The 23,508-nt window shown below is 47.5% G+C and overlaps 3 protein-coding genes across 3 annotated transcripts; all 3 read right to left on the bottom strand.

Moving 5' to 3' along the window:
• Positions 1 to 248: 248 nt before the first annotated feature.
• Positions 249 to 1,170, bottom strand: B0T26DRAFT_763598 (uncharacterized protein). The gene has a single exon (XM_060446425.1). It carries the CDS (start codon positions 746 to 748, stop codon positions 341 to 343), a length of 408 nt encoding a protein of 135 aa, XP_060304179.1. The 5' UTR covers positions 749 to 1,170; the 3' UTR covers positions 249 to 340.
• B0T26DRAFT_747109 (uncharacterized protein) lies at positions 973 to 1,261 on the bottom strand (the record flags this gene model as incomplete). Its single annotated transcript, XM_060444795.1, has 2 exons — positions 973 to 1,104; positions 1,241 to 1,261. 2 exons carry the CDS (start codon positions 1,259 to 1,261, stop codon positions 973 to 975), a joined length of 153 nt encoding a protein of 50 aa, XP_060304178.1.
• Positions 1,262 to 5,468: 4,207 nt separating this feature from the next.
• On the bottom strand, positions 5,469 to 6,223 carry B0T26DRAFT_691416 (uncharacterized protein). The gene is made up of 3 exons (XM_060441128.1): positions 5,647 to 6,223; positions 5,554 to 5,565; positions 5,469 to 5,487 (listed from the first exon to the last, which is right to left on the bottom strand). The coding sequence occupies exon 1, from the start codon at positions 6,212 to 6,214 to the stop codon at positions 5,957 to 5,959; it is 258 nt and encodes an 85-aa protein (XP_060304177.1). The 5' UTR covers positions 6,215 to 6,223; the 3' UTR covers positions 5,469 to 5,487; positions 5,554 to 5,565; positions 5,647 to 5,956.
• Positions 6,224 to 23,508: the final 17,285 nt, after the last annotated feature.

Genomic DNA, 23,508 nt, shown 5'->3' with positions numbered 1-23,508 from the left:
CAAACTCCTTTTCGCTCAGAAGTAACCCCGCACCGTTAAAGAACGCGGCGCGGCGACTGTCCTATTCGCGCGGGAAGCCAGGACCGGGAAGCCAGGACCGGGAAGCCAGGACCTGGAAGGGCAGCATCCCCAACACGGGCCCCCGACCCGCATAAAACGCGTTTACGAGAGGGGCGGGCTTGGCGCTGGTTTGCGAGTCTATCGTGACTACGTAGTGCCCTGTGCCTCCGCGCCTCGCTGTCGACGCAAGCGCTCGCTCCATGACCCATGTAGGAGAGCCGCCGCCGACAAGCAACTGGATGCGCATGGTAGGATTAGCCGGCAGTCTGGATCTCAGAGTCTAGGCTAGCCGACGCTGGTGAAGCTGACAGATACGTTTGTCAAGGTGCCGCTGTTGCTGGATCCCCAGTATTTGGAGTGCCAAGACGGCACTTTGGGGAATGGCAGCCTCCGCCACAAGCACTGGGCACCAGCTGCGGCTGCCATTAAAATACGAATTTCTAGCCCACGTCGACCTCTCTCTCCTTGGCCTCGTAGAACTTGTCGACATCCTCCACAACCTTGCGACCGGCAAACTTGGCCATGAGGTCTCGTTCTTCAAGCGCAGGCGCGTCGAATACCAATGCGGCAGGGCGCCCAACAGGGGCAGGGCGTTGGCCATGGTGGGCAGCAGGAGCTGGCCCGAGGTGCCCGAGAGGACTTGGCGCACGATGGCGTCGGCGACGGTCTGGGGCTCGAGCGCCGGCATCAGCCACGGGCTGTCGTTCTGGTAGCCCGTGAACAGCGGCGTGCGCGTGTAGCCCTAGTTGACGACCACGGTGCGCACGCGCGGCGCGCCGTACCGCGTCTTGAGCTCGGCCGCGAGCCCCTCGTAGAAGCTCTGCGACGCAGCGACCGACGCAGCGACCGACGCTACGGTGACCACCATGCCGTAGTCCGCCTTAATTAGTGAGGGCAAAATTCGCGCACGATCTAGTAGTACGTGAACGTGTTGACGTCAAAGGTGAAGCGGATGTCGCGCTCGCTCGTGTCAAGCAGCGTTCGCCCCTGCACCACCCCGGCGTTATTGATGACGGTCGGCGCGCACACCTCGGCGCGAATCGACTACGCTACGGCCGCGATGGTCTTGGGCGACGTGATGTCGTACTTATAGTAGTGGACCGTAGGTCCTACTTAGTGCATATGTCATGAGTACTTATATATACATTATTATTGTAGAAGGACGTAGATTTGGAATAACGTTGTGGTAATGTTCTGGCATTTTGTAAGGCGATAGGGGTAACGGGGTCTCGGGAAAAACACATCACACCGATATGCAGATGCTTTCTCGTAACTGCAATAACAATAACTACATACGTACAGCTAAAATTTAGACTGCAGAATAAGAGCATTCAGGGCTTTCTAATTTAAAGGAGTACGTTCAATTTAATAAACTCATAGAGTTATAAATGAACATTAAAATCGGGTGTGTTCCTTATAATAGGAGCAATAACGTCAAAGACCACATCAACAAATTTAATTACATATAACACAACAAGCACCGCATACGCGTAGATGTCATTTGGATTAATATAGAAGCTTTGTAGGCCCATTTAAATTTGTAGAGTGTATATCAACCGACCAAGAATTCGTCAAGATCTAGAGATATAGTATGACCACGCTTTTCCTTCCCACTGGCCGACGTATTTGTCGCCGTGGAAAGCCTACCTTGGGTTTGAAGGCCCCCGAAAGATGCGTTATAATCTTCAGAAAAAGACCTATCTTATGATCATTTTTTCATCTTGTGGTTGTTCAATTCTGATTTTTGAGAGCTGAAGGGAATACTTTATGTCAGCTTTCTTAATTCTTCAAGTTTCAAAAATTGATGTTATGTATTTCCAGACCAAGTGGCTTGAAAATTTGAAACAAGGTAAGTCCTACGCCCTGTAAGCCGTCTGTAAAGTTTGAATGCATTCTGATCATAATGGCGTCGTTGATGGTGATGCCGGCGTATCCCAAATGCCGGCCCGAACTCCGGGTGTACCTCCGAGCAACTTGCTGGCTAAGATGCTTCGGGCCTAAGCTAATCACAATACCGACGCCAACCACTGGTCTACGCCTTTAGAGACTTCAACGTTCAGACCTTTTTCTCGATTTACTTTCAATCTACTATATAGCCTTCCTACATCCACGTAAGAAGCGAAATAAAGTACCATTCGAAAGCCCTGAAATACGGCTTTCCAACGATACTACCCGCGCTGTTTCTAGTCAAAGATTAGCCACGATGCAGGGCAAAGTGTACCGCCTTCTTATAGTACCTGTTACGATCCTGCTCAAGAGTCCAGGAGGTGCCGCGAGTCTGCTGCAGATTGGCTGGAGCGATCAGGGGAGCGGGGCTCCCCCCAGGGTTGGTGCGGCCAATCCGGAAGCGCTCTGGTCGCTCTGTCGCCCTGACAGAGCGCACAGTGTTACGATCCTGGCTCGTGCAGGAGGCGCCCCGGGACTGGGTGCGGATTGGCGGGTGCCGAGAAGTGGGGTGACCCCACTTCGCAGCCCCGCGGCCAATCCGGGCGGTGCTCAGTCCGCCTGCGCCGCCAAGACAGAAAAGAGCCACTGAGCAGGATGCGGCCAATCGGGAGGGCGCTCAGTTACCACTGCGAGCTCAGTCGGCCTTGGCAGGCTGAGCGTGCTGTGGAGCACTGAGCACTGCGGACGTAGCCAATTGGGGGGATGCTCAGTTAGCATCGAGAGCTCAGTTGGCCTTGGCAGACTGAGCACATAGACCAAGCACTAGCGTAGGGGCGCTGCACTACTTCCTTCTTTGATTATAGAGATAATGCGTTCCGATTACGTTCTGTGACGGCTCGTATGGGGAGTCAAAGATTAAATGCAGTAACGAATGTGGATTTAAAGCCAAGGAAGGAAAGAGGAAGCTATCGCACGTAGGGCGCAGGGAAATGGGTGGTGGTACGAGCCGAAGGCTGAGCACGTGGGTTACGCACAGGGCACACTCAAAAAACAATGCAGCCAATAGAATCAATCCTGTTAAATGAGCCCCAGTGGCGACCGTGACACGGTGGGTCCTGAAAAATTCGGTATAATAACGCGTACGCGCCGCCTTTTAAAAACAATAACCCTCTCCAACTCCATCACAACTCTTTTTTGATCGCGATCGTATTCGTATACTCGCGTATAAACCTACGCACTTCAACTCAATGAGTATCATTTAATCAGGACGAGAAAATACGTGAAGATAAGTACTTTTAACTTACATATCTTTCTTTACCCAAGTCGTGGATCTCAGCATCTCTTGAAGCCGAGATCGTGGTGGTGCGAGCGCTGCAGCATTTCAGCATCTCTTGAGGCCGAGATTGTGGTAGCGCGAGCGCTGCAGCATTTCAGCATCTCTTGAGGCCGAGATTGTGGTAGCGCGAGCGCTGCAGCATTTCAGCATCTCTTGAGGCCGAGATCATGGTGGTGCGAGCGCTGCAGCATTTTAGCATCTTGTGAAGCCGAGATTGTGGTGGCGCGAGCACTGCAGCATTTCAGCATCTTGAGGCCGAGATTGTGGTGGCGCGAGCGCTGCAGCATTTCAGCATCTCGAGGCCGAGATTGTAGTGGCGCGAGCGCTGCAGCATTTCAGCATCTTGTGAAGCCGAGATCATGGTGGCGCGGGCGCTGCAGCATTTCAGCATCTCTTGAGGCCGAGATTGTGGTAGCGCGAGCGCTGCAGCATTTCAGCATCTCTTGAAGCCGAGATCGTGGTGGCGCGAGCGCTGCAGCATTTCAGCATCTTGTGAAGCCGAGATCGTGGTGGCCCAAGCGCTTGATCATTTCAGCATCTTGTGAAGCTGAGATCGTGGTGGCCCAAGCGCTTGATCATTTCAGCATCTTGTGAAGCTGAGATCGTGGTGGCCCAAGCGCTTGATCATTTCAGCATCTTGTGAAGCTGAGATCGTGGTGGCCCGAGCGCTTGATCATTTCAGCATCTTGTGAAGCCGAGATCGTGGTGGCCCGAGCGCTTGAGCATTTCAGCATCTTGTGAAGCTGAGATCGTGGTGGCCCGAGCGCTTCAGCATCTTGTGAAGCTGAGATTGTGGTAGCGCAAGCGCTGCAGCATTTCAGCATCTCTTGAGGCCGAGATCGTGGTTCTGCTGCGAGCGCTGCAGCATTTCAGCATCTTGTGAAGCCGAGATTGTGGTAGCGCAAGCGCTGCAGCATTTCAGCATCTCTTGAGGCCGAGATCGTGGTTCTGCTGCGAGCGCTGCAGCATTTCAGCATCTTCTGAAGCCGAGATCGTAGTAGCCTGAGCGCTTGAGCATTTCAGCATCTTGTAAAGCCGAGATTGTAATAGTCTGAACGTTCAAAGATCTTAATAAAAGGATATATCTTATACGCGATTATATATGGGATTTTTAAATTTAATATTTATAAATTTTAATAAAAAGTGTCATATATATAGGATCCATTTAATATTATAATTTTTTCCTTCGAAAAATCTTTAAACCTAACCCTAAAGCACCAATATACTTCTCTTTTCTTCTCACCATTTCTAATTTTTTCCTTATTTTTCTTCTTCTTCCCATTTCTCAACCTACTTTTCCTTTCTCAAATTCTTTTAATTTTTTTTTCCAAATCCCACTTTTCAACACTTCTCTTTCAACCTATATCACTACCCTTTTCATTAAACCCTTTTTTTTTTCTAACTCATTTTTTCTTCTTATATCTTTTCTATCTCCCTTCTATCTCTAACACTATTTCTTCTCTCTTCTTTCTTCCTCTACCTTCACCTCCCACCTTCTCTCTAACACTATTTCTTCTCTCTTCTTTCTTCCTCTACCTTTACCTCCCACCCTCTCTCTAACACTATTTCTTCTCTCTTCTTTCTTCCTCTACCTTCACCTCCCACCCTCTCTCTAACACTATTTCTTCTCTCTTCTTTCTTCCTCTACCTTCACCTCTCACCCTCTCTCTACCTCCACCTCTTCCTCACCCTCCCCCTCCACCTCTCACCCTCTCTCTACCTCCACCTCTTCCTCACCCTCCCCCTCCACCTCTCCCTCACCCTCCCTCTCCTCCTCTCTCCTTATCTATCTCTATCTTAATCTTTCTCTCAATCTCCTTTTCAACCTCTTTGATGCCTGATTGAGCGAGGGAGCGCCAAGACAAGGTCATATGACCGGCACGTGTAATTTAAGTACATAGGTACATAGGGAAGCGGGGCTTACCCTGACGCGGTTAGACCGCGTCTGCCCCACCAAAGGACCACATTAAGGTCCTCGGCAGGGCAGTGCTCCCGAGCTTCCTCCCTCGATCATCAATTTACCTACCTTTTCACGAATAGCCTACCGCATTCCGTGATCTAGGTGACGATCACCCTTCAAATGGTAGCAGCGACTGCTCCTGAGTAGAGCCAAACCATTTTTTTCTAGCTTCCGCAACGTCTTTTCTTGTCCGGGGAGATTGTTGCAGAAGGCACCTTTTTGCGGCGGGGCGCTTGTCAAACCGTTGCGAAAAGCCTCACGGTCGGGGCGCTTGTCAAACCGATCGCGAGAACCAACCGATCCAATCTGGGGCGCTTGTCAATCCAGAAACAGATCAACCCATCAGCGAGGCGCTTGTCAAATCGCTGGTGGTTCTCCTCTTGTCACGAAATCAATTGGTCCAGTGGATCACATCCTGATTCCGAATCACTCTTTTGGTCACCGGGGCGCTTGACAAACCGGAGGCATCTCAACACCTGGATCCAGCGGCCGCCACGCTTGACAAAGCCGCCAGTTTTTCCAACCCTCCACAGTCGTCCTCTCACACCACGATCGATCTGGTCAATTGTTCATTGCTAAGGTGGTATGGTACAGGGTCCCCACGACTCTGACGATACCTACTGTACCGCAGCGGACCTAAGCACTGACTCCGAAGACATACCATACCGCCAAGCTCAACTCCTGGAAACCCTCGACGAACTCGAGGAGGAAATCTACCTTGAGAAAGCCGGTCCGTCTGGAATTCGACATCGACCATCATTTATTATGTCGGCGCCACCAGAAGGATCCCCTCCTGACCCAGATCTTAACCGGCTGTCCAGAACCTTGAGCTCGGAGCAATTGTCCGATGGCAGCATTGAGTACCGAATCGCCCGGCCTACCGAACTAATCAATGACAAGAAGTCAGTCCAGTGGCTGGCGCAGGAAGTTCGTAACAATGCCAACATGACCAAGCGCGAAGTCAGTGGCATTCACTCTACTATCGACAAGCACAAAGGAGAGACCACTGCCCTACAAGGCTCCGTTAACAACCTCATGCTTGAAGTATCAAGCCTGAGTGGTAGAATAAGCGATATTCAAGTGAGCATGAGAGAGGACATCGATGAAATCCAGCAGGAAATCTCCTTGGTCAGCAATAACCTCGACAAGCTGAGAGACACAGTCAAGTCTAGCAATGACAATATGAGCAAGAGCATGGCCGATATTCTGTCGAAGATAGCAAGCTTGAAGTCAAACCAAACTATCGCGCCAGCTGCTCCGACCCCCGTGGCCAGTGGCCCCGGAGGCGCATCCTTCCCAGGTCTTGCAGGACAGTACACCTTCATTGACGCGGAGGCCCTGGTGCGGTCGATTAGATCCACATCTACCGACACCAATGTCGCCAGCGGAGGCGCAGTGCACAGTTCCAGCCGAATCAAGTCAGATGATATCGGGCAGTTCAATCTCCATGCCAACGACCCAAACAACGAAGGCATCGTGGGATCAGGCAAGGACACCGTGTACACGGACGTAGAAGCATTTATCGACCGTCTCCAGACCTTCAGAGAGGACAGTGAAACGCGAGCAGCCAATGACAAACAGATCATTCAGATCTGGCAGAACCTATTAGCTGGACCTGCCTCGTACTGGTGGACCAACCAAATCACGTCCGCTCAGCGCATGGACATGCGTTCGCGAGGACTGATGTATATGCTCAACGCCCTTAAGGAACGTTTCCCGCCCAATCCATCCATCGCATCCAACAACTTCGCAACCGTCAAGCTCGAATTGCGAGACATTGCTGCTGACGACACCGCGCTGGAAAAGCATGTCGCTAAGAAGATGCGATGGGCTAGACACATGGGGATCCTCTTGCCAGACAATTCTAACTGGTATGGACCTATGATGAATATCTGGGAACAACTCGACAGCAATATTGGTATCTTACTGCCACCCCCAGAGAGCACCCAGACATTCGACTCGTACATGGCACGAATCGACGCCAAACGTACTATCATCGCCAAGATAGCACGCGAAGAACATCCCTACGTCCGCCGTAAAGTCGACACTGTCCACCAAGCTAGTGCGGTCCTATCCAAGAAAGTCGACTTCGAGTCCGCTCGGACCGATCGTTCTTCACGGCATGACTCGTCCAGGGCCGTGGGCTCATCTCGCTCGTCTGATAAGTATGCCTTGAGTCGTTCTAGGTACCCTGATCGTTACAACCGTGACAAATCCAGCGAGAGAGAGCGCTCGCGGGAGCGTGACGGCAATCGTGATCGCTACAAGGACAAACGTGACCGGCGCGACGACCGTCGGGAAGACAAGCGAGACAACTTCCGCCGTGATGGCCGCGACCGGCGCGATGAACATGATCAGCGCGACAAGCGTGACCGTGATGACCGTCGTCAACACGTCAATTTTGCCTCGGAGGTTGACGGCAACGCTGACACGTCCGACCAAGCCCTTGGCAGCGACGAGACTGAGGCTGACATCGTCTGCTCCATTATCGACCGCCACCTCACTTGTTACAAGTGTCACCTAGCTCTGCCTACCGTGCATCAGAAGAAGGCACACACCCGCCTCTGCACGCCATTTAAGGCAACGCAAATGGAAGGGTTCCGAAGCATCTCACCACTAGACCCAGCCCGACGGACTTGTGGGTATTGCCGCAAGGTGTTTCCTTCCAGGAATAAGCTCTTCCAGCACCTGAAGGTTTGCAAGGACGCCAAATCTGGCAAAACGGCCCCCAAGGGTAGCCAAGAGCTGACCAAAAAAATTGCCCAAATCACCAACATGGAGGACAACCCCGACACTGCAAAGCTTCGGGAAGACCTCAAGCCAGAGATAATAAGGCCCTGGGACGAACTTGACGACGACATTGTAGCGTCCGCCACTCTCTCGCCTCCGGCAAAGGTCAAATACACTATCAGGGAAGCACCGCGATCTATCACGGAGGACATTGACCGGAACTTAAGGTCTAGTCACACGCACTTACGCATTCAAGTTAAGGCCAACCCTGAGGGGGACGACTTGGAACTGTGTGCGGACCCTGGTGCTTCAAGGTCGTTTATCGCTAGAGGGTTCCTCAACAACCTAGAGCACTCAATCGAGAAGCGTAAAGGTACAGCCGACGGCGTGGGAGGCCTGACAGGTATGAAGGAATGGGCGACTTTCTCATTCTATGTGCCTGGAGTGGACAAGCAGGGGAACAATGTGATGCTGAAGTTCACGAAGTCCGCATGGGTCATTGAGCGCTTGACGGCCAACTGCCTATTAGCCAACGACTTTATCGACCCACACGGGAGTGTCATCGACTACGAGGAGCACCGGATCCATATACGATGCCTAGACTTCTCGTGCAAGTTCGAAGTGGTACCGCAAGCCAACCCTTGTGTTCGAAAAGTCACCGCCAGGCAGAAGGTTACCCTGCTACCAGGACAGAAAGCCTACGTGCCCGCCCGCTACGTTCCGTTGCCCAAGGGACGAAACTTCCTGTTCGAAGCCAAACATGGAGCCGCCGTCAACGCTATCATGGACCACAAGACCCCGGCTGTGGTGCAGGTTATCAACACCACAGGAGGCATAATACTTATCCCAGCTAGTGCGGTCCTCGGACACATCAAAGAGAACCTACAGAGCGGGTTCTTCGCTTCCACTTGGTCCAATGCTATGAAAGCACTGACGGTAGGCGTCGCTCTCGCATCTGCCATTCCCACAGCAGCCGCAACGAGCACCCCGTCCGCGGCAAGCGACTTCGCCTACACGCCGAACTCAAGCGTCATAATCGGACATCCGTCGATCAACACCGAGTTTAGCATGGGGCCAATGGTACGAGCAATTGCGCAAGGATACGCTCCCAGCCGAGACCCTGAGAACAACACCACGGCGTACCCGAAAGACACGCCTTCCAACTTCGGAACCAACTCTGCAACTCCCTTCTCTGATACAGTGTTCAACCTTATCCAGAATCCGGCAAGCTACGCTGGGCAGTTCGAAGTCACCATGCCTCCTATGCCGGTCCCTGAGGATCTGACGACCCCTATACACACTTCGCCTACCGTTACGCAGTCGACGCAGCAGTCTGACTCTCCCAACTCCTCCGACTTCGCCGTCATAGACCCTTCAACCATCGATCAGATCCCTCGAGGCGTCCAAAAGCACTCCATTCTCGGCCTACGCATGTCCCCGGAATTACCAGAGCGAGTTACCAGCAACGGGGTTCACATTTACGCCCCATCGGACAAAGTAGCCAATGCTCTCGAGAAGGTAGTCACCGACTTTCCGAAGCTGTGGATCAATGAGGGACTTATTACGGTCCCGGAAGAAGACATGATGAAAGTGCCATTGGTCGAAGGTTGGCAGAATCAGAAGGTTGCCAACAGATCCTATCCTCTGAGCCCCAGAGATAGAGAGGTATTGGACAAAGTCTTCGGCGAGCTTCATAATCAAGACCGTATGGAATGGGTACGAGAACCAACGCCGTTCGCCTCACCAGTGTTCGTCGTCTGGCGACAAGTGCACGGGGAAGCCAAGGGACGAGTTGTGATTGATTTGAGATCGCTCAATGCCGTTGCAGTCCCCGACAACTACCCGCTACCACTGCAAACTGAGATCATAGCGTCCTTGAGAGGCAAAGGGTACCAAACCGCAGTAGACGCCACCTCATTTTTCTACCAGTTCGGCGTCTACCCTCCGCATCGTGATCGATTCACGCTCATTAGCCCGAGGGGCATGGAGCGATCTAAGGTTGCACTAATGGGCTTTCGGAACTCCCCAGCTTATACACAGCGATTCATGGATGAACTGTTGTTCCAGCACAAATCATACTGCAGAGCCTACATTGACGACATCATTATCTTCTCCGATACTCTCAAAGACCACGTCAAGCACCTGAGAACCGTGTTCAAACTCTTCCTTAGCAAGAATATCGCCATTTCCCCTACGAAGTCCTTCGTCGGCTATCCCAATGTCGAGCTGCTTGGCTTCCGCGTAGACGGCCTCGGCATGTCCACCACCAAAGACCGAGTCGAAGCCTTCAAGAACCTAGCATTCCCAAGGAACCTGAGGGCCCTCGAGCAGTATATCGGTGGTACTGGGTTCCTCAGGCACCTCATCCCCTACTATGCTAAGCTCGCCGAACCTATGCAGAACCGCAAGACGGCGTTATTGGCAGAAGGGAGAAAGGAAGGGAGAGTCGTGAACGGCAGCCCAGGGAAACGCATGGCCTTTGTCCGGAACACGTACTACGAGCCCACGCAAGCCGAGCTCGAGTCCTTCAAAGCCCTACAGGGGATTATCTGTGCTGAAGACCCGACAATCCTCCACCATCATGACCCCAACCGTCGTCTGTTCATACAGATAGACGCATCACTAGAGAGAGGATTTGGAGTCATGCTCTTCCATTGCAAACCCGGCTACGTATGGACACCGGGAACCCTGATACCATCCGCACAGGTTCAACCCGTGCTGTTCCTCAGCAAGCTCCTGACACGGGCCGAGATGCGATATGGGCCGTCGGAAATGGAGGTAGCCTGCCTAGCTTGGGCAGTGAAGCGGCTTCACACCATGGTCCATGCTGCCAAGGAGGTCGTCATCGTGCTCACCGACCATTCAGCTACGAAAGATATCGTGGAAAAGCGCACGCTGGAGACGACCTCGATTGATAGGGCCAATAGGCGCTTGCTCAACGCATCAGTATACCTGTCACAGTTCGGCATCAAAGTCTATCACCTGCCAGGAAAGAAAAACTTTGTGCCGGACGCCCTAAGCCGTCTGGCAGCAGTCCAAGACCCGCCTGAGAAGCCAGAAGGCGAGGCATTTCTCGATGATGTGTGGTTTGTGCACGCTGAAGCACATATGGATCCCGAACTGCGCGACCAATTCGTGCACGGCTATAATACCGATACCAAATACGCCAAAATCATCAGCGAAATCAAGAAGTCCCCTACCAACGAGGACGCTGGTACCCTTTCGCGCGCCGGATACCCGTTCGTTATCATCGACGAACTGCTGTATAACGTCGCCGTGGATGGAACACGAACCCTTTGCATTCCACACTCTATGGTGAAAACCATATTGGCCTCATCCCACGACGAAAAACACCACTTCGGCATCGAGAGAATGCACTATGACCTACACGGAGTGTCTATCCACAAGAAGACTCACGCAATCAAGAAATATGTCAAGCATTGCCCTGTCTGCGCACATTGCGCAAATAGGAACACCGCAACTCCTGGGGACTATCAGCCAATTCGCCCAGCAGACCCACTGCCAATGAGAGTCATCGGCATAGACTTTATAGTCGAGCTACCGACAATGGCAGCCAAAGGAACTGCGTGGCAAATACCCGGACACGATCACTATGATCAGTTATTGACAGTTTCTGATAAAGCAACAAAGCGCACCCTCCTTATACCCGGATCAGAGAACTACACGGCAGAAGAATGGGGAGAGGCTCTCATGAGGCAGTTGTTGCTATCAGACTGGGGAGTACCACATGCCATCATATCGGATAGAGATGCTAGGTTCACATCAGCATTCTGGCGAGGCATGTGGAAAACCCTCAACACCAAGCTCCTAATGACCACTGCATATCACCCGCAGGGAGATGGGATGTCTGAACGCAAGAACCAGACAGTGGAGCTGGCAATTCGGAAGTACTTGTTCGACCACCCCGACTCGAGCTGGGTGGGCCTACTTCCTCATCTACAATGGAGCCTGAATGCGGCGCATTCAGATCCTACCCGATCGAGCCCTCACGAACTCTGCTTTGGAATAAAGCTCCCTGGACCATTGGACGCTATCACCAAGGCAGCAGAAACAACTGACATCGAGGAACTGCCAGCACTTAGAAACTATTTGCGCGAGGACGCGCAGCTAGCCATGGACTTCGCTGCTGCTGAAGCCAAGCAACACTACGATAGCTCGCACAAGCCCCTGGAATTCAAGGTTGGAGATAAGGTGTATCTCGAGCTTCACAAAGGATACCATTTACCCGGCAAACCTTCTAAAAAGCTATCACAGCAGCGTTCCGGTCCTTGGACAATCAAGCGAAGGGTCGGCCGTTTGGCATACGAACTAGACTTCCTGCCAAATATGAAGATACACCCAGTCATCTCTGTGGCTCATCTGTCAGCTGCCCCTCAAGGCGATGACCCGTTTGACCGCGACGTGCCTCTGCCTGGACCTGTGGAAGACAGCCAGAGCGACTCCGGTCAGGAAGACGGACTACCGTATGAAGTGGAAGCAGTCGTGCAACACCAGAAACTGCGGAATGGGAAGACCAAGTACCTAGTCAAATGGAAAGGGTATAACAATGAGTTTAACGAGTGGAAGACTGAGTGGCAGCTTCGCAAATCCACGGAACTGGTGCAAGAATATTGGTTGCGTCAGGAAGCCGAACAAGATAAGTCGAAGCGACGGGCTGAGGGGGCTAAGGCTGCAGCAAAAAAGGGCACTCGCACAGTCCAGTCCGCGACAGTAGACGGCACCACTGCGACTGCGCCGACTCTCACAAACTCTCCAGAAATTTCGAACGCTGCCGCAGCACGATCTACCGCCCCTAGTGTACCTGCGCCAAAGGCCAATTCCACCATGCGACGAAGCCTCAGACTTGCTACTGCCTGATCGCGTTGGTCCCAGGCAATGAGAGTCCCGTATGGGATGGGATGCAATGACGATGGGATGGGATTACGAGGTTGTAGGATGGGTGGTCAACGAGGACGGTGACATCTTTTAGCGTGCCGGCATTTGATGCCTGATTGAGCGAGGGAGCGCCAAGACAAGGTCATATGACCGGCACGTGTAATTTAAGTACATAGGTACATAGGGAAGCGGGGCTTACCCTGACGCGGTTAGACCGCGTCTGCCCCACCAAAGGACCACATTAAGGTCCTCGGCAGGGCAGTGCTCCCGAGCTTCCTCCCTCGATCATCAATTTACCTACCTTTTCACGAATAGCCTACCGCATTCCGTGATCTAGGTGACGATCACCCTTCACTCTTATCCCATCTCTCTCTCAACTCATTAATTCTCTTTATCTCTTTTTCATCCCTCCTTTCATTCCCTTTTTATTCCTCTCTTTATCTCTTCTTCATCTCTTTTTTTTTTCTTTCTCCTTTTTTCTTTTTTCTAACTTTCTTTTAATTTTCTTTTTTTTTCTTTTACATCTTCTTTCATTCTCCTCTTTATCATCTTTTCCCTCTTCTCTTTATCCTTCTTTTATCTTCTCTTTATCCTCCCTTTATCTTCTCTTCTTCTTCACTTTCTTTTTCTCTTCAATCCTTTTCTCTTCTTATACTCTTCTCTTCAACTTCTTCTCTTTAATTTCTCTTCAACTTCTTCTCTTTATCAATTCTTTTTTCACCTTCTAAATACTTTCTCTTCATCTTCTTTTCTTTCTCAATCTCTCTTTCACCTCTCAAATACTTTCTCTTCAACTTCTTTCAACACTTCTCAAACACTTTCTCTTCACCTTCTTCTCCTCTTTAATCTCTCTTTCACCTCAACTCTTCCTCTTCTCTTTCTCTTCTTTAATCCCTCTTTACTTCAAACCCTTTCTCTTCTCCTTCTTCTCTTTAATCCCTCTTCACCTCAAACTCTTTCTTTTTCTCTTTTTTTTCTCTTCAATCTCTTTTTCACCTCAACTCTTTCTCTTCAACTTCTTATCCTAAATTATTCAACTCTCCAATCCACCTCTTTTTATCTTCCCTTTACCTCCTCTTTCATCATCTTCCTTAACCTTTCTCATCTCTACTTTTACCATCATAACTCTTTTCAATTTTCTCTTTATCTTTTTTTCAATCCATTCCTCTTTTTAACTTCTTCTCAATCAACCCCTATCTCTCTTATCTTAATTCTCATCTTTCTTTTAAACTCACCCTCACCACCACCCCTCACCCTCTCCTAACCCTATTTCTTTAAATCTATCCCTCAACTACTTAACCTCCTTTTTATTCTCTCTCTTATTTTCATTTTTCTTTTCTCCTTTTTATTTTTCTTTTCTTTTTTTCACTTCTCTCTTCCCCTTTCTATTTCTCCAAACTTCTTTTATTTCCCTTCAACCATAAATCTATCTTTTTTTCTATCCATTTTCCAACTCTCTTTCACTTTCCTTTTCCTCTAACAATTTCCCAATATCTTCACTTCTTCCTTAAATCCCTTTCAATTTCTTTTCTTAACCCCATTTTTATATCCTTCCTATAATCCTTTATCTTTCAACCCATTCTTTTTTTACCCCTAACCCTCAACTACTTCACCTCTCATTTATTTTCTCTCTTATTTCTAATTTTTCTTTCTTTTTTTTTTCTTCTTTTTTTTCTCCTTTCTCCTTTCTTCTTCTCTTTTCTCCTTTTTATTTCCTTTCTAACTTTCTTCCCAAACCTCCTTTATTTCTCTTTCAACTATTTCTTTAATCCCCTTTTATTTCCCCTTTTTTCAACATTTCCCAACTCTCTTTTATTTCCTTTTTCTTCTACCTATTTCTCAACTCTCTTTTCTTTCCCTAACTCTCTTCTAATTTTTTTTCCTTTACCTTATTTTTAAAAATTTCTCCTTATACCCACATCACAACCCTTTCTTATTAAACCCCTTTTCTATTTTTTCTAACTCATTTTCTCTTCAAAACTCTTTTCATCCTCATTCTATCTCCCACCCTATCTCTTCTTTCTTTTTTACCTTATCTCTACCTCTTTCTCCCCTCTACTTTCACCTCCCTCTCCACTTCTCCCTCCACCTCTCTCTCCATCTCCCTCTTTATCTCCCTCTCTATCTCAATCCTACTCTCAATTTCTCTTTCAATCTCTCATCTCATCTCTCTCTCAACCCCTATCTCAATCTCTCTCTCAACCCTCATCTCAATCTCTCTCTCAACCCCCATCTCAATCTCCCTCTCAATCTCTCAAACAACCTCCCTCTCTATCTCTCTTTTTATCCCCTTCTTTATCTCCCTCTCAATCCCCTATTTAACTCCCTTCTCAACCTCTAAACCACCCCCTCTCCCCTCACCCTCACCCTCACAACCACCCCTCTCCCCTCACCCTCACCTTCACAACCACCCTCACCACCACCCTCACCCTCACCCTCACCACTACTTACCCTCACCCTCACCCTCACCCCCACCCTCACCCTCACCCCCACCCTCACCCTCACCCCACCCTCACCCTCACCCTCACCCCCACCCTCACCCTCACCCCCACCCTCACCCCCACCCTCACCCTCACTCACCCCCACCCTCACCCTCACCCTCACCCTCTCAACCCTCATCTCAATCTCTCTCTCAACCTCTCTCCATCTCTCTTAATCTCCTAAACAACCCCCTCCATCTTCCTCTCAACCTCTCTCTCTAACCCCTTCTTTATCTTCCATTTATCTCCCTTCTCAACTCCCCAAACTACCTCTCATCCCCCAACCCACTTCCCAAACCACCCCAACTACCCCCAACCACTCTCCACCTTAACTTCAACCCAACACTAAACTTCACTTTAATTACCTCTACCTATTTATAACTTCTTTTTTCTCACTCTCTTTCAATTTTTCCATCTTTTTTTCTATTTCCTCTTTACCTCTATTTTTTCAATTTCTTCAACTTATCCTTTATTTTTTTTTCCTTATCCATTTTCTTATTCTTATTTTCTTACCTTTCACTCTTATTTTCTTTTTTCTTCTTTTATTTTCCACTTCTTTTATTTATCTTCTTTTAACCTTCCTTCTTTAACTTCCTTTAATTCCCTTTATTTCTTTTTACTTCTTCTTTTATCTTTTTTCATTTCACTTTTATCTCTTCTTTCTCTTTTTTCATCTCCTTCATCTTTTTCTTCCTTTTTCCAACCCTTTTTCATTTTAATTTTTATAAACTCTTTTTATTCTTTCATTTTCTTTTATTTTTTATTTTATTTTTATTTTTTCATATTCCCTTTTATTCTTCTTCTTTTCCTCTTCTTTATCTTCTCTTCTTCTTCTTCCTTTTCCTTTCCTTTAATTCTTCTTTCACTTCTTAATTTTTTTCTTCAACTTCTCTCTTCTTTAATCCCTCTTTTACTCAAACTCCTTCTCAACTTTTTCTCTTCTTTCATTCTTTTCACCCTCTAAATACTTTCTCTTTATTATTTCCTCTATATTAATCTCTCTTCCACCTCTCAAATCTTTCTCTTTAACTTTTTCCCTAACATCTCTCAATCACTCTCTTTTCAACTTCTTCTCTCCTTTAATCTCTCTTCACATTAAACTCTTCCTCTTCTCCTCTCCTTTAATCTCTCTCTACCTTAAACTCTTCCTCTTCTCACTCTTCTCTCCTTTAATCTCTCTTTACCTCAAACTCTTTCTCCCCTGTTTCTTCTCTCCTTTAATCTTTCTTTCACCTTAAACTCTTTCTCCTCATCTTCTTTTCCCACCTTATTCAACTTTCTACCACTTCTTTTTATCTTCTTTACTTCTTTTCTTATCATCTTTCTTAACCTTTCTTACCTTTACTTCAACATTCTTAACAATTTTCAATTTCTTCTTCATCTCTTTTCACTCTATCCCTCTTTTTAACTTCTTCCCAATCAACTTTTATTTTTCTTATCTTAACTCTTATCTCTCTTTCAAACTCACTCTCACCACCACCTCTCACCCTCACCCTCACTAACTCCTCTAACCCTCACCTTCACTTCTACCCTCACCCTCACCCCTTACCACTACCTCTCACCCTCACCACCCCTCACCCTCACCACCCCTCACCCTCACCACCACCACCACCCCTAACTCTCACCACCCCTTCCCCTCACTCTCATCTTCACCCTCACCCTTACCACTACCTCTCACTCTCACCACCACCCCTCACCCTCATCCTCTATCTCAATCTCCCAAACAACTTCCCAAACAAACCACTCTCTATCCCCCTCAACCACCCTCTCAACTCCCCTCTCCATCTCCTCTCACCCTCCCTCTCTACCCCCTTCTCCATCTCCCATTTAACCCCCTCTCAACCTAACCCACTTCCCAAACCACTCCTAACTACCCCCAACAACCTCCTACCCACCTCACCTTCAACTTCAACCTGAATCTTTTCATCTTCTTTCTTTACCCTCCTTTAATCTCTCCTTATCTCTAACTTCATATTTTCCAACTCTTTTTATTCTTTTTCCCTTCCTCTTACCTTTTCTCAATTTCTTTAATCTATCCTTCAATTTCTTTTCTTTATTATCCAATTTTTAATCTTCATTTTCTCTTTATTTTCATTCTCTTTTCTTTTTCTTTCATTTTCTTCTCCTTTCATTTCTCCTTTCCTTTCCTTCTTCTTTCTTTTCCTTCTTCTTTCATTTCCTCTTTCTTTTTTTTATCTTCTTTTAAACCTCCTCCACTCAACTTCCCATCAATTCTCTTTCCCTTTTTTTTATATTTTTTTCATCTCTTTTTCATATCTCTTTTTATTTCTTCTTCATCTCTTTTTTATCTCCCTTCTCTCCTTTTCTCTCTTTTTCTCAATTTCTTTTAATTATCTTTTTTTTCCCTCACTTCTTTTTTTCCTTTTATTTCTCTATCATTATTTTCTTCTTTTTCTTCTTCTTATAACCTTTTTATTCTTCCATTTCTCCTTATTTTCATCTTCTCTTCTCCTTCTTTTTTACTTTCTTCCCTTTAATCCTTCTTTCATTTTCTTAAATCCCTCTCTTGAACTTCTTCTCTCTTTCAATCTCTTTTTCACCTTAAACTCTTCCTCTTCTCTTTCTCCCTTTTAATCTCTCTTTACTTTAATCCCTTCCTCTTCTCTTTCTTCTTTCCTTTAATCGCTCTTTCACCTCAAACTCTTCCTCTTCTCTTTCTTCTCTCCTTCAATCCCTCTTTCACCTCAAACCCTTTCTCTTTAACATCTTCTCCCACCTTATTCAACTCTCTAACCCAACCCTTTTTATCTCCTCTTTACATCCTTTACCCTTACCTTTCTTATCCTAACCCTTATCTCTCTTTCAATCTCACCCTCATCACCACCCCTCACCCTCACCACCACCCCTCACCCTCACCACCACCTCTCACCCTCACCACCACCCTCACTCTCATCCTCACCCCAACCCCCAACCCTCACCTTCACCTCCACCCTCACCCTCACCCCTCACTATCACCCCTCACCCTTACCACCACCAACACTCTCACCACCACCCTCACCACCACCACCCTCACCCTCACCCCTCACCACCACCCTTACCGCCACCCTCACTACCATCCCTCACCCTCACCGCTAACCTCACACTCACCTTCACCCTCACCATCACCTCTAACCCTCACCTTCACTCTCACTACCACCCTTCATCCTCCTCACCACCCCTCACCCTCACCACCCCTCACCCTCACCACCACCTTTACTACTACCCTCACCCTCACCACCACCCCTCACCCTCACCCTCACCCTCACCACCACTCTCACCACCACCCTTATCACCACCCTCACCCTCACCACCACCCCTCACCCTCACAACCACCCTCACCCTCACCACTACCCTTAACCCTCACAACTACCCTCACCACCACCCTCACTCTCACCACCCTCACTCTCACCACCACCACTCACCACCACCCCTCGCCCTCACCTTCACCTTCACCACCACCACCACCACCCTCACCACCACCCCTCACCCTCACCTTCATCTTCACCTTCATCACTACCACCACCTCTCACCCTCACCCTCATCACTACCCCTAACCCCACAACTACCCTCACCACCACCCCTCACCCTCACAACCATCCTCACCCTCACCACCCTCACCCTCACCACCCTCACCCTCACCACCCTCACCCTCACCACCACCCCTCACCCTCACAACCATCCTCACCCTCACCACCCTCACCCTCACCACCCTCACCCTCACCACCCTCACCCTCACCACCCTCACCCTCACCACCCTCACCCTCACCACCCTCACCCTCACCACTACTCCTAACTCTCATAACTACTTTCACTACCACCCTCACTCTCACTTGCACCTCTAACCACCACCTCTACCACTCTTACTACTCCCTCTTACCTCCTCTACCTTGAACTTCAACTCAATTACCCCTCTCTATTTATAACTTTCTTTTTCTCACTCTCTTTAACATTCTTAATTTCTTTTTATATTTCCTCTTTACCTCTTTTTAATTTTCTTTCCGTTTCTTCAACTCATTTCTTCAATCTCTTTCTTTTATCCTCTATTTTTCCAATCTTCATTTCTTCTCATCTTTTATTCTCTTTTCCTTTTTTTTCCACCCTTGTATTCTTCAATTCCTTCTTTCTATTATCTATTTTTACAATTTTCATTTTCTCTTACCTTTCATTCTCTTTTCTTTTTCCTTTCTTCTTTTATTTTCTCCTTCTCTTTATCTTCCTTTTAACCTTGCTTTCTTTAACATACTTTTAATTCCCTTTTCTTCTTTTTCAACCTTTCGTTTATCCCTTTTTCATCTCTCTTTTTATCTCTTTTTCATTTCTCTTTTTATCTCTTCTTTATCTCTTTTCATTTTCCTTCATCTTCTTCTCTCTCTGTTACCAACCTTCTTTTTATTCCTTTCATCTTCTCCTTTTTTGATTTTTCCATTTTCCATTTCTTTCTTTTTCTTCATTTTACATCTTTTTTCATCTTCCTTTTCATTTCCGTTTCTCTTTCTTCTTCCCCTTATTCTTCCCTTAAACCTCTTTTTTCTTCTTAAAATCCTTCTCCTCAACTTCTCCTCTTTCATCCCTTTTTCATCTCAAACTTTTTCTCTTAAACTTCTTCTTCCCTTTCTTCTTCCTTTTACCTTCCCAATACTTTCTCTTTATCTTCCTCTCCTCTTTCATCTCTCTTTCACCTCTCAAATACTTTCTCCTCAACTTCTTCTCTCCTTCAATCCCCCTTTCACCTCAATCTCTTTCTCTTTTCCTTCTCCCCTTTAATCCCTCTTCACCTCAACTCCTCCTCTTCTTCTCCGCTTTAATCCCTCTTGACCTGAAACTCTTTCTCTTTTCCTTCTTCTCCTCTTCAATCCCTCTTTCCCCTCAAACTCTCTCTTCAATTTCCTCTCTCACCTTATTCAATCCTCTCACCCACTCCTTTTCATCTTCTCTTTACCTCTCTTTTCATCATCTTCCTTAACCTTTCTTATCTTTACTTTAATCATCTTAACTCTTTCCAATTTCCTCTTCACCCCTTTTTCAATCTATTCCTCTTTTCAACTCCTTCCCAATCACCCCTTACCTTTCTTATCCTAACCCTCATCTCTCTTTCAAACTCACCCTCACCACCATCCCTCACCCTCACCCTCACTCTCACCCTCACTCCTTACCACTACCCTCACCCTCACCCTCATCACCACCCTCACCACCACCATCACCACCCTCACCACCACCCTCACCACCATCACCACCCTCACCACCACCCTCACCACCACCTTCACCACTACCCTCACCCTCACCGCCCCCTTCACCACTACCCTCACCCTCACCGCCCCCTTCACCACCACCCCTAACCCTCACCTTCACCCCCACCCCTCACTCTCATCACCACCCTCACCACCACCCCTCACCCTCACCACCCCCAACTCTCACCACCACCACTACCACCACCACCTTCACCACTACCCTCACACTCACCCTCACCCTCACAACCATCCTCACCACTACCCCTCACCCTCACCCTCACCACCTCTCCCCCTCACCCTCACCCACCACCCCTCACACTCACCACCGCCACCCTCACCACCACCCTCACTACCACCCTCAAACTCACCCTCACCCTCACAACCATCCTCACCACTACCCCTCACCCTCACCCTCACAACCATCCTCACCACTACCCCTCACCCTCACCCTCACCGACCACCACATCTAACTCTCACCACCACCCTCACCACCACCCCCACCACCACCCCTAACCCTCACCACCCCTCACCCTCACCTTCACCCTCGCCACCACCCCAAACCCTCACCCTCACCCTTTCAACCCCCATCTCAATCTTTCTCTCAACTTCCCTCTTAACCCCCCTCTCTACCCTCCTCTCAACCTCCCTCTCAACCCCCTCTCTATCCCTCTCTCAACCTCTCTCTCTATCTTCCTCTCCCTCTTCCTTTCAATCCCCCATTCAACCCCCAAACCACCCCCTCTCAATCCTCCAACCTACCTCCCAAACTTCACCTTAATTACCTCCATCTGCTTATGTCTCTTTTTTCTCACTCTCTTATCTTTTCAATCTTGTTTTATATTTCCTCTTTGCTTCCTTTAATTTTTCAATCTCTTTAACTTCTCTCTCACATTTTTTTCTTACCGTGTTTCTGACTTTCATTTTCTATTCATTTTTCATTCTGCTTTCTCTTTTTCTCCTCTTTTATTTCTTCTTTTCATTTCCTCCTTCCATTTAATTTTCTCTCAACCTTTCTTTATGCTCTTATCATTAATTTCCCTTCTTTTTATTCTTTATTTTATAATTCTCATTATTCTTTTTCTCATTTCATTTGTTTTATTTATTTCCTTTTCCTCTTAATCTTTCTGAACTCTTTTAACTTTCTTTCCATTTCTCTTATTCTTTCCTTCATTTCTTTTAATATATTTTCTTTAATTCTTCGTACCCCTCTTCTTTCTTTTCTTTTAATTTTCTTAAATTCTTTTCAATTTCCTTTAAACTTTTTTCTCAACTCTTCAATTTTCTCACCTTGTCTTAACATCTCTTACCCTTTTTCAATTTTTAATGTTCTTTCTAATTTTCTTCACCTTTCCTTCAATTTCTTTTCCTTTAATTTTTCTATCTCACCTACAATTTTTTTGCCTCCTTTTTGAACTCCCTCTATGCTTACTTTTTAAATTTTTTTTCGATTCCTCTTTAACTCCTTGTATAACCTGTTCATAATTTCTTTTCTGTCTTTCTTTTTTTAATTCCTTTTTCTCTTTTCTTTCCTCTTTCTCTTTCTTTTTTCTTCTCTCTGTTTTCTTCAATTTATTGTTTTTTTTAATCTTTTTTTCTTTTTCTTTCTTAAATTCCACATGTTTCCTTATTTTCTATTTTTCATTTTCAATATCATTTTCGTATTATTCTTTCTTTTTTACTTAAATCTCCTAATGTTTTTTCGACCCAATTTTTTTATTTCATCATCTATGTTACATTTTCTTTCTATTTTTTCATCTTCTTTAATTTCACCATAAATCTTTTTTTTCAATGCTCTTTTTTCTCTTTTCATTTTCTAACCTTATTGCATGCCTCTGCTTTTTGATCATTTTTTACCAACCTTTTTTTTTTCAATTTCTTACAACCCATTCCGCTTCCATCATGCCCTATATGCCCGTTAATCCCACCATTGCTCGGCACATTTCGTTACTCTCTATCCCTCCCCACCGCACCTTACGACCCATCCACCTAATTATCTCATCTCTTTCCTTATCCTTTGCCCATCCCATCCCGCTCTGTTGTAATTTCTCTCGGAAAAAAACCATCGCTTCCTCCCCATTTGCTTCCCAAATCGATACCACTGTCCCAATCAATACTCCGCCGTATTGACATTGCCCGCCCTTCACCCTTTGAAACCCCCCGGTCTCTCCCTTCTTCTCGTACCGCTCACATATCTCTTGCGGCAATCCGCAATCAAAACAACACGAATACTTCTCCCACCGTATTCTCTGCTTCACCCTTTTCACCGTCTCTCGAATCCCCTCTGCATTCCTCTCTCTGCATGCCTCCAACCCGTGCCTACCATATAACACTTCCTCCTTCCCCCTTGCTCGGCACCACGGGCAACCCTTCGCCCATTGCACCAACATCTCTCGTAAATGCTCAACCTCCAATGCCTCTTCTGCTTGCCGCTTCCTCTCGTCCCAACCGTGCCTGCGCCTCTTCGTTCGTCTATGGTATATCTCCATATCTACCTCTGTCATGGCTCCTCCCTGATCTTCTTCGCTTTGTACTCTGCTCCCTCCCTGTGGATCTGCTACTCCCTCTTCCGCCGCCTCTTCTGCTTCTTCCGCCTCTTCTGCTTCTTCCGCTTCTTCTGCTTCTTCCACCTCTTCTGCTTCTTCCGCCTCTTCCTCTTCTTCTGCCTGTTCCGCTTCTTCCGCTTCTTCTGCATCTTCCGTCTCTTCTCTCTCTTCCGCCTCTTCTACCTCTTCTGCCTCTTCCGCCTCTTCTGCCTCTTCTGCCTCTTCTGCCTCTTCTGCCTCTTCCGCCTCTTCTGCCTCTTCTGCCTCTTCCGCCTCTTCTGCCTCTTCCGCCTCTCCTGCTACTATTTCTCTTATACCCTCTGCCTCTCCCTCGTCCGTTACCCAACTTATTTCCCGTGCTCGGCACCGGTAACACGCCTCCTCCCCG

Source organism: Lasiosphaeria miniovina (genome assembly GCF_030549165.1).
Source record: "Lasiosphaeria miniovina strain SMH2392-1A chromosome Unknown B0T26scaffold_1, whole genome shotgun sequence".
Classification (NCBI taxonomy): domain Eukaryota; kingdom Fungi; phylum Ascomycota; class Sordariomycetes; order Sordariales; family Lasiosphaeriaceae; genus Lasiosphaeria; species Lasiosphaeria miniovina.
Note: the sequence above shows the minus strand (reverse complement) of the source record. Positions and strands in the feature narration are given on the sequence as shown.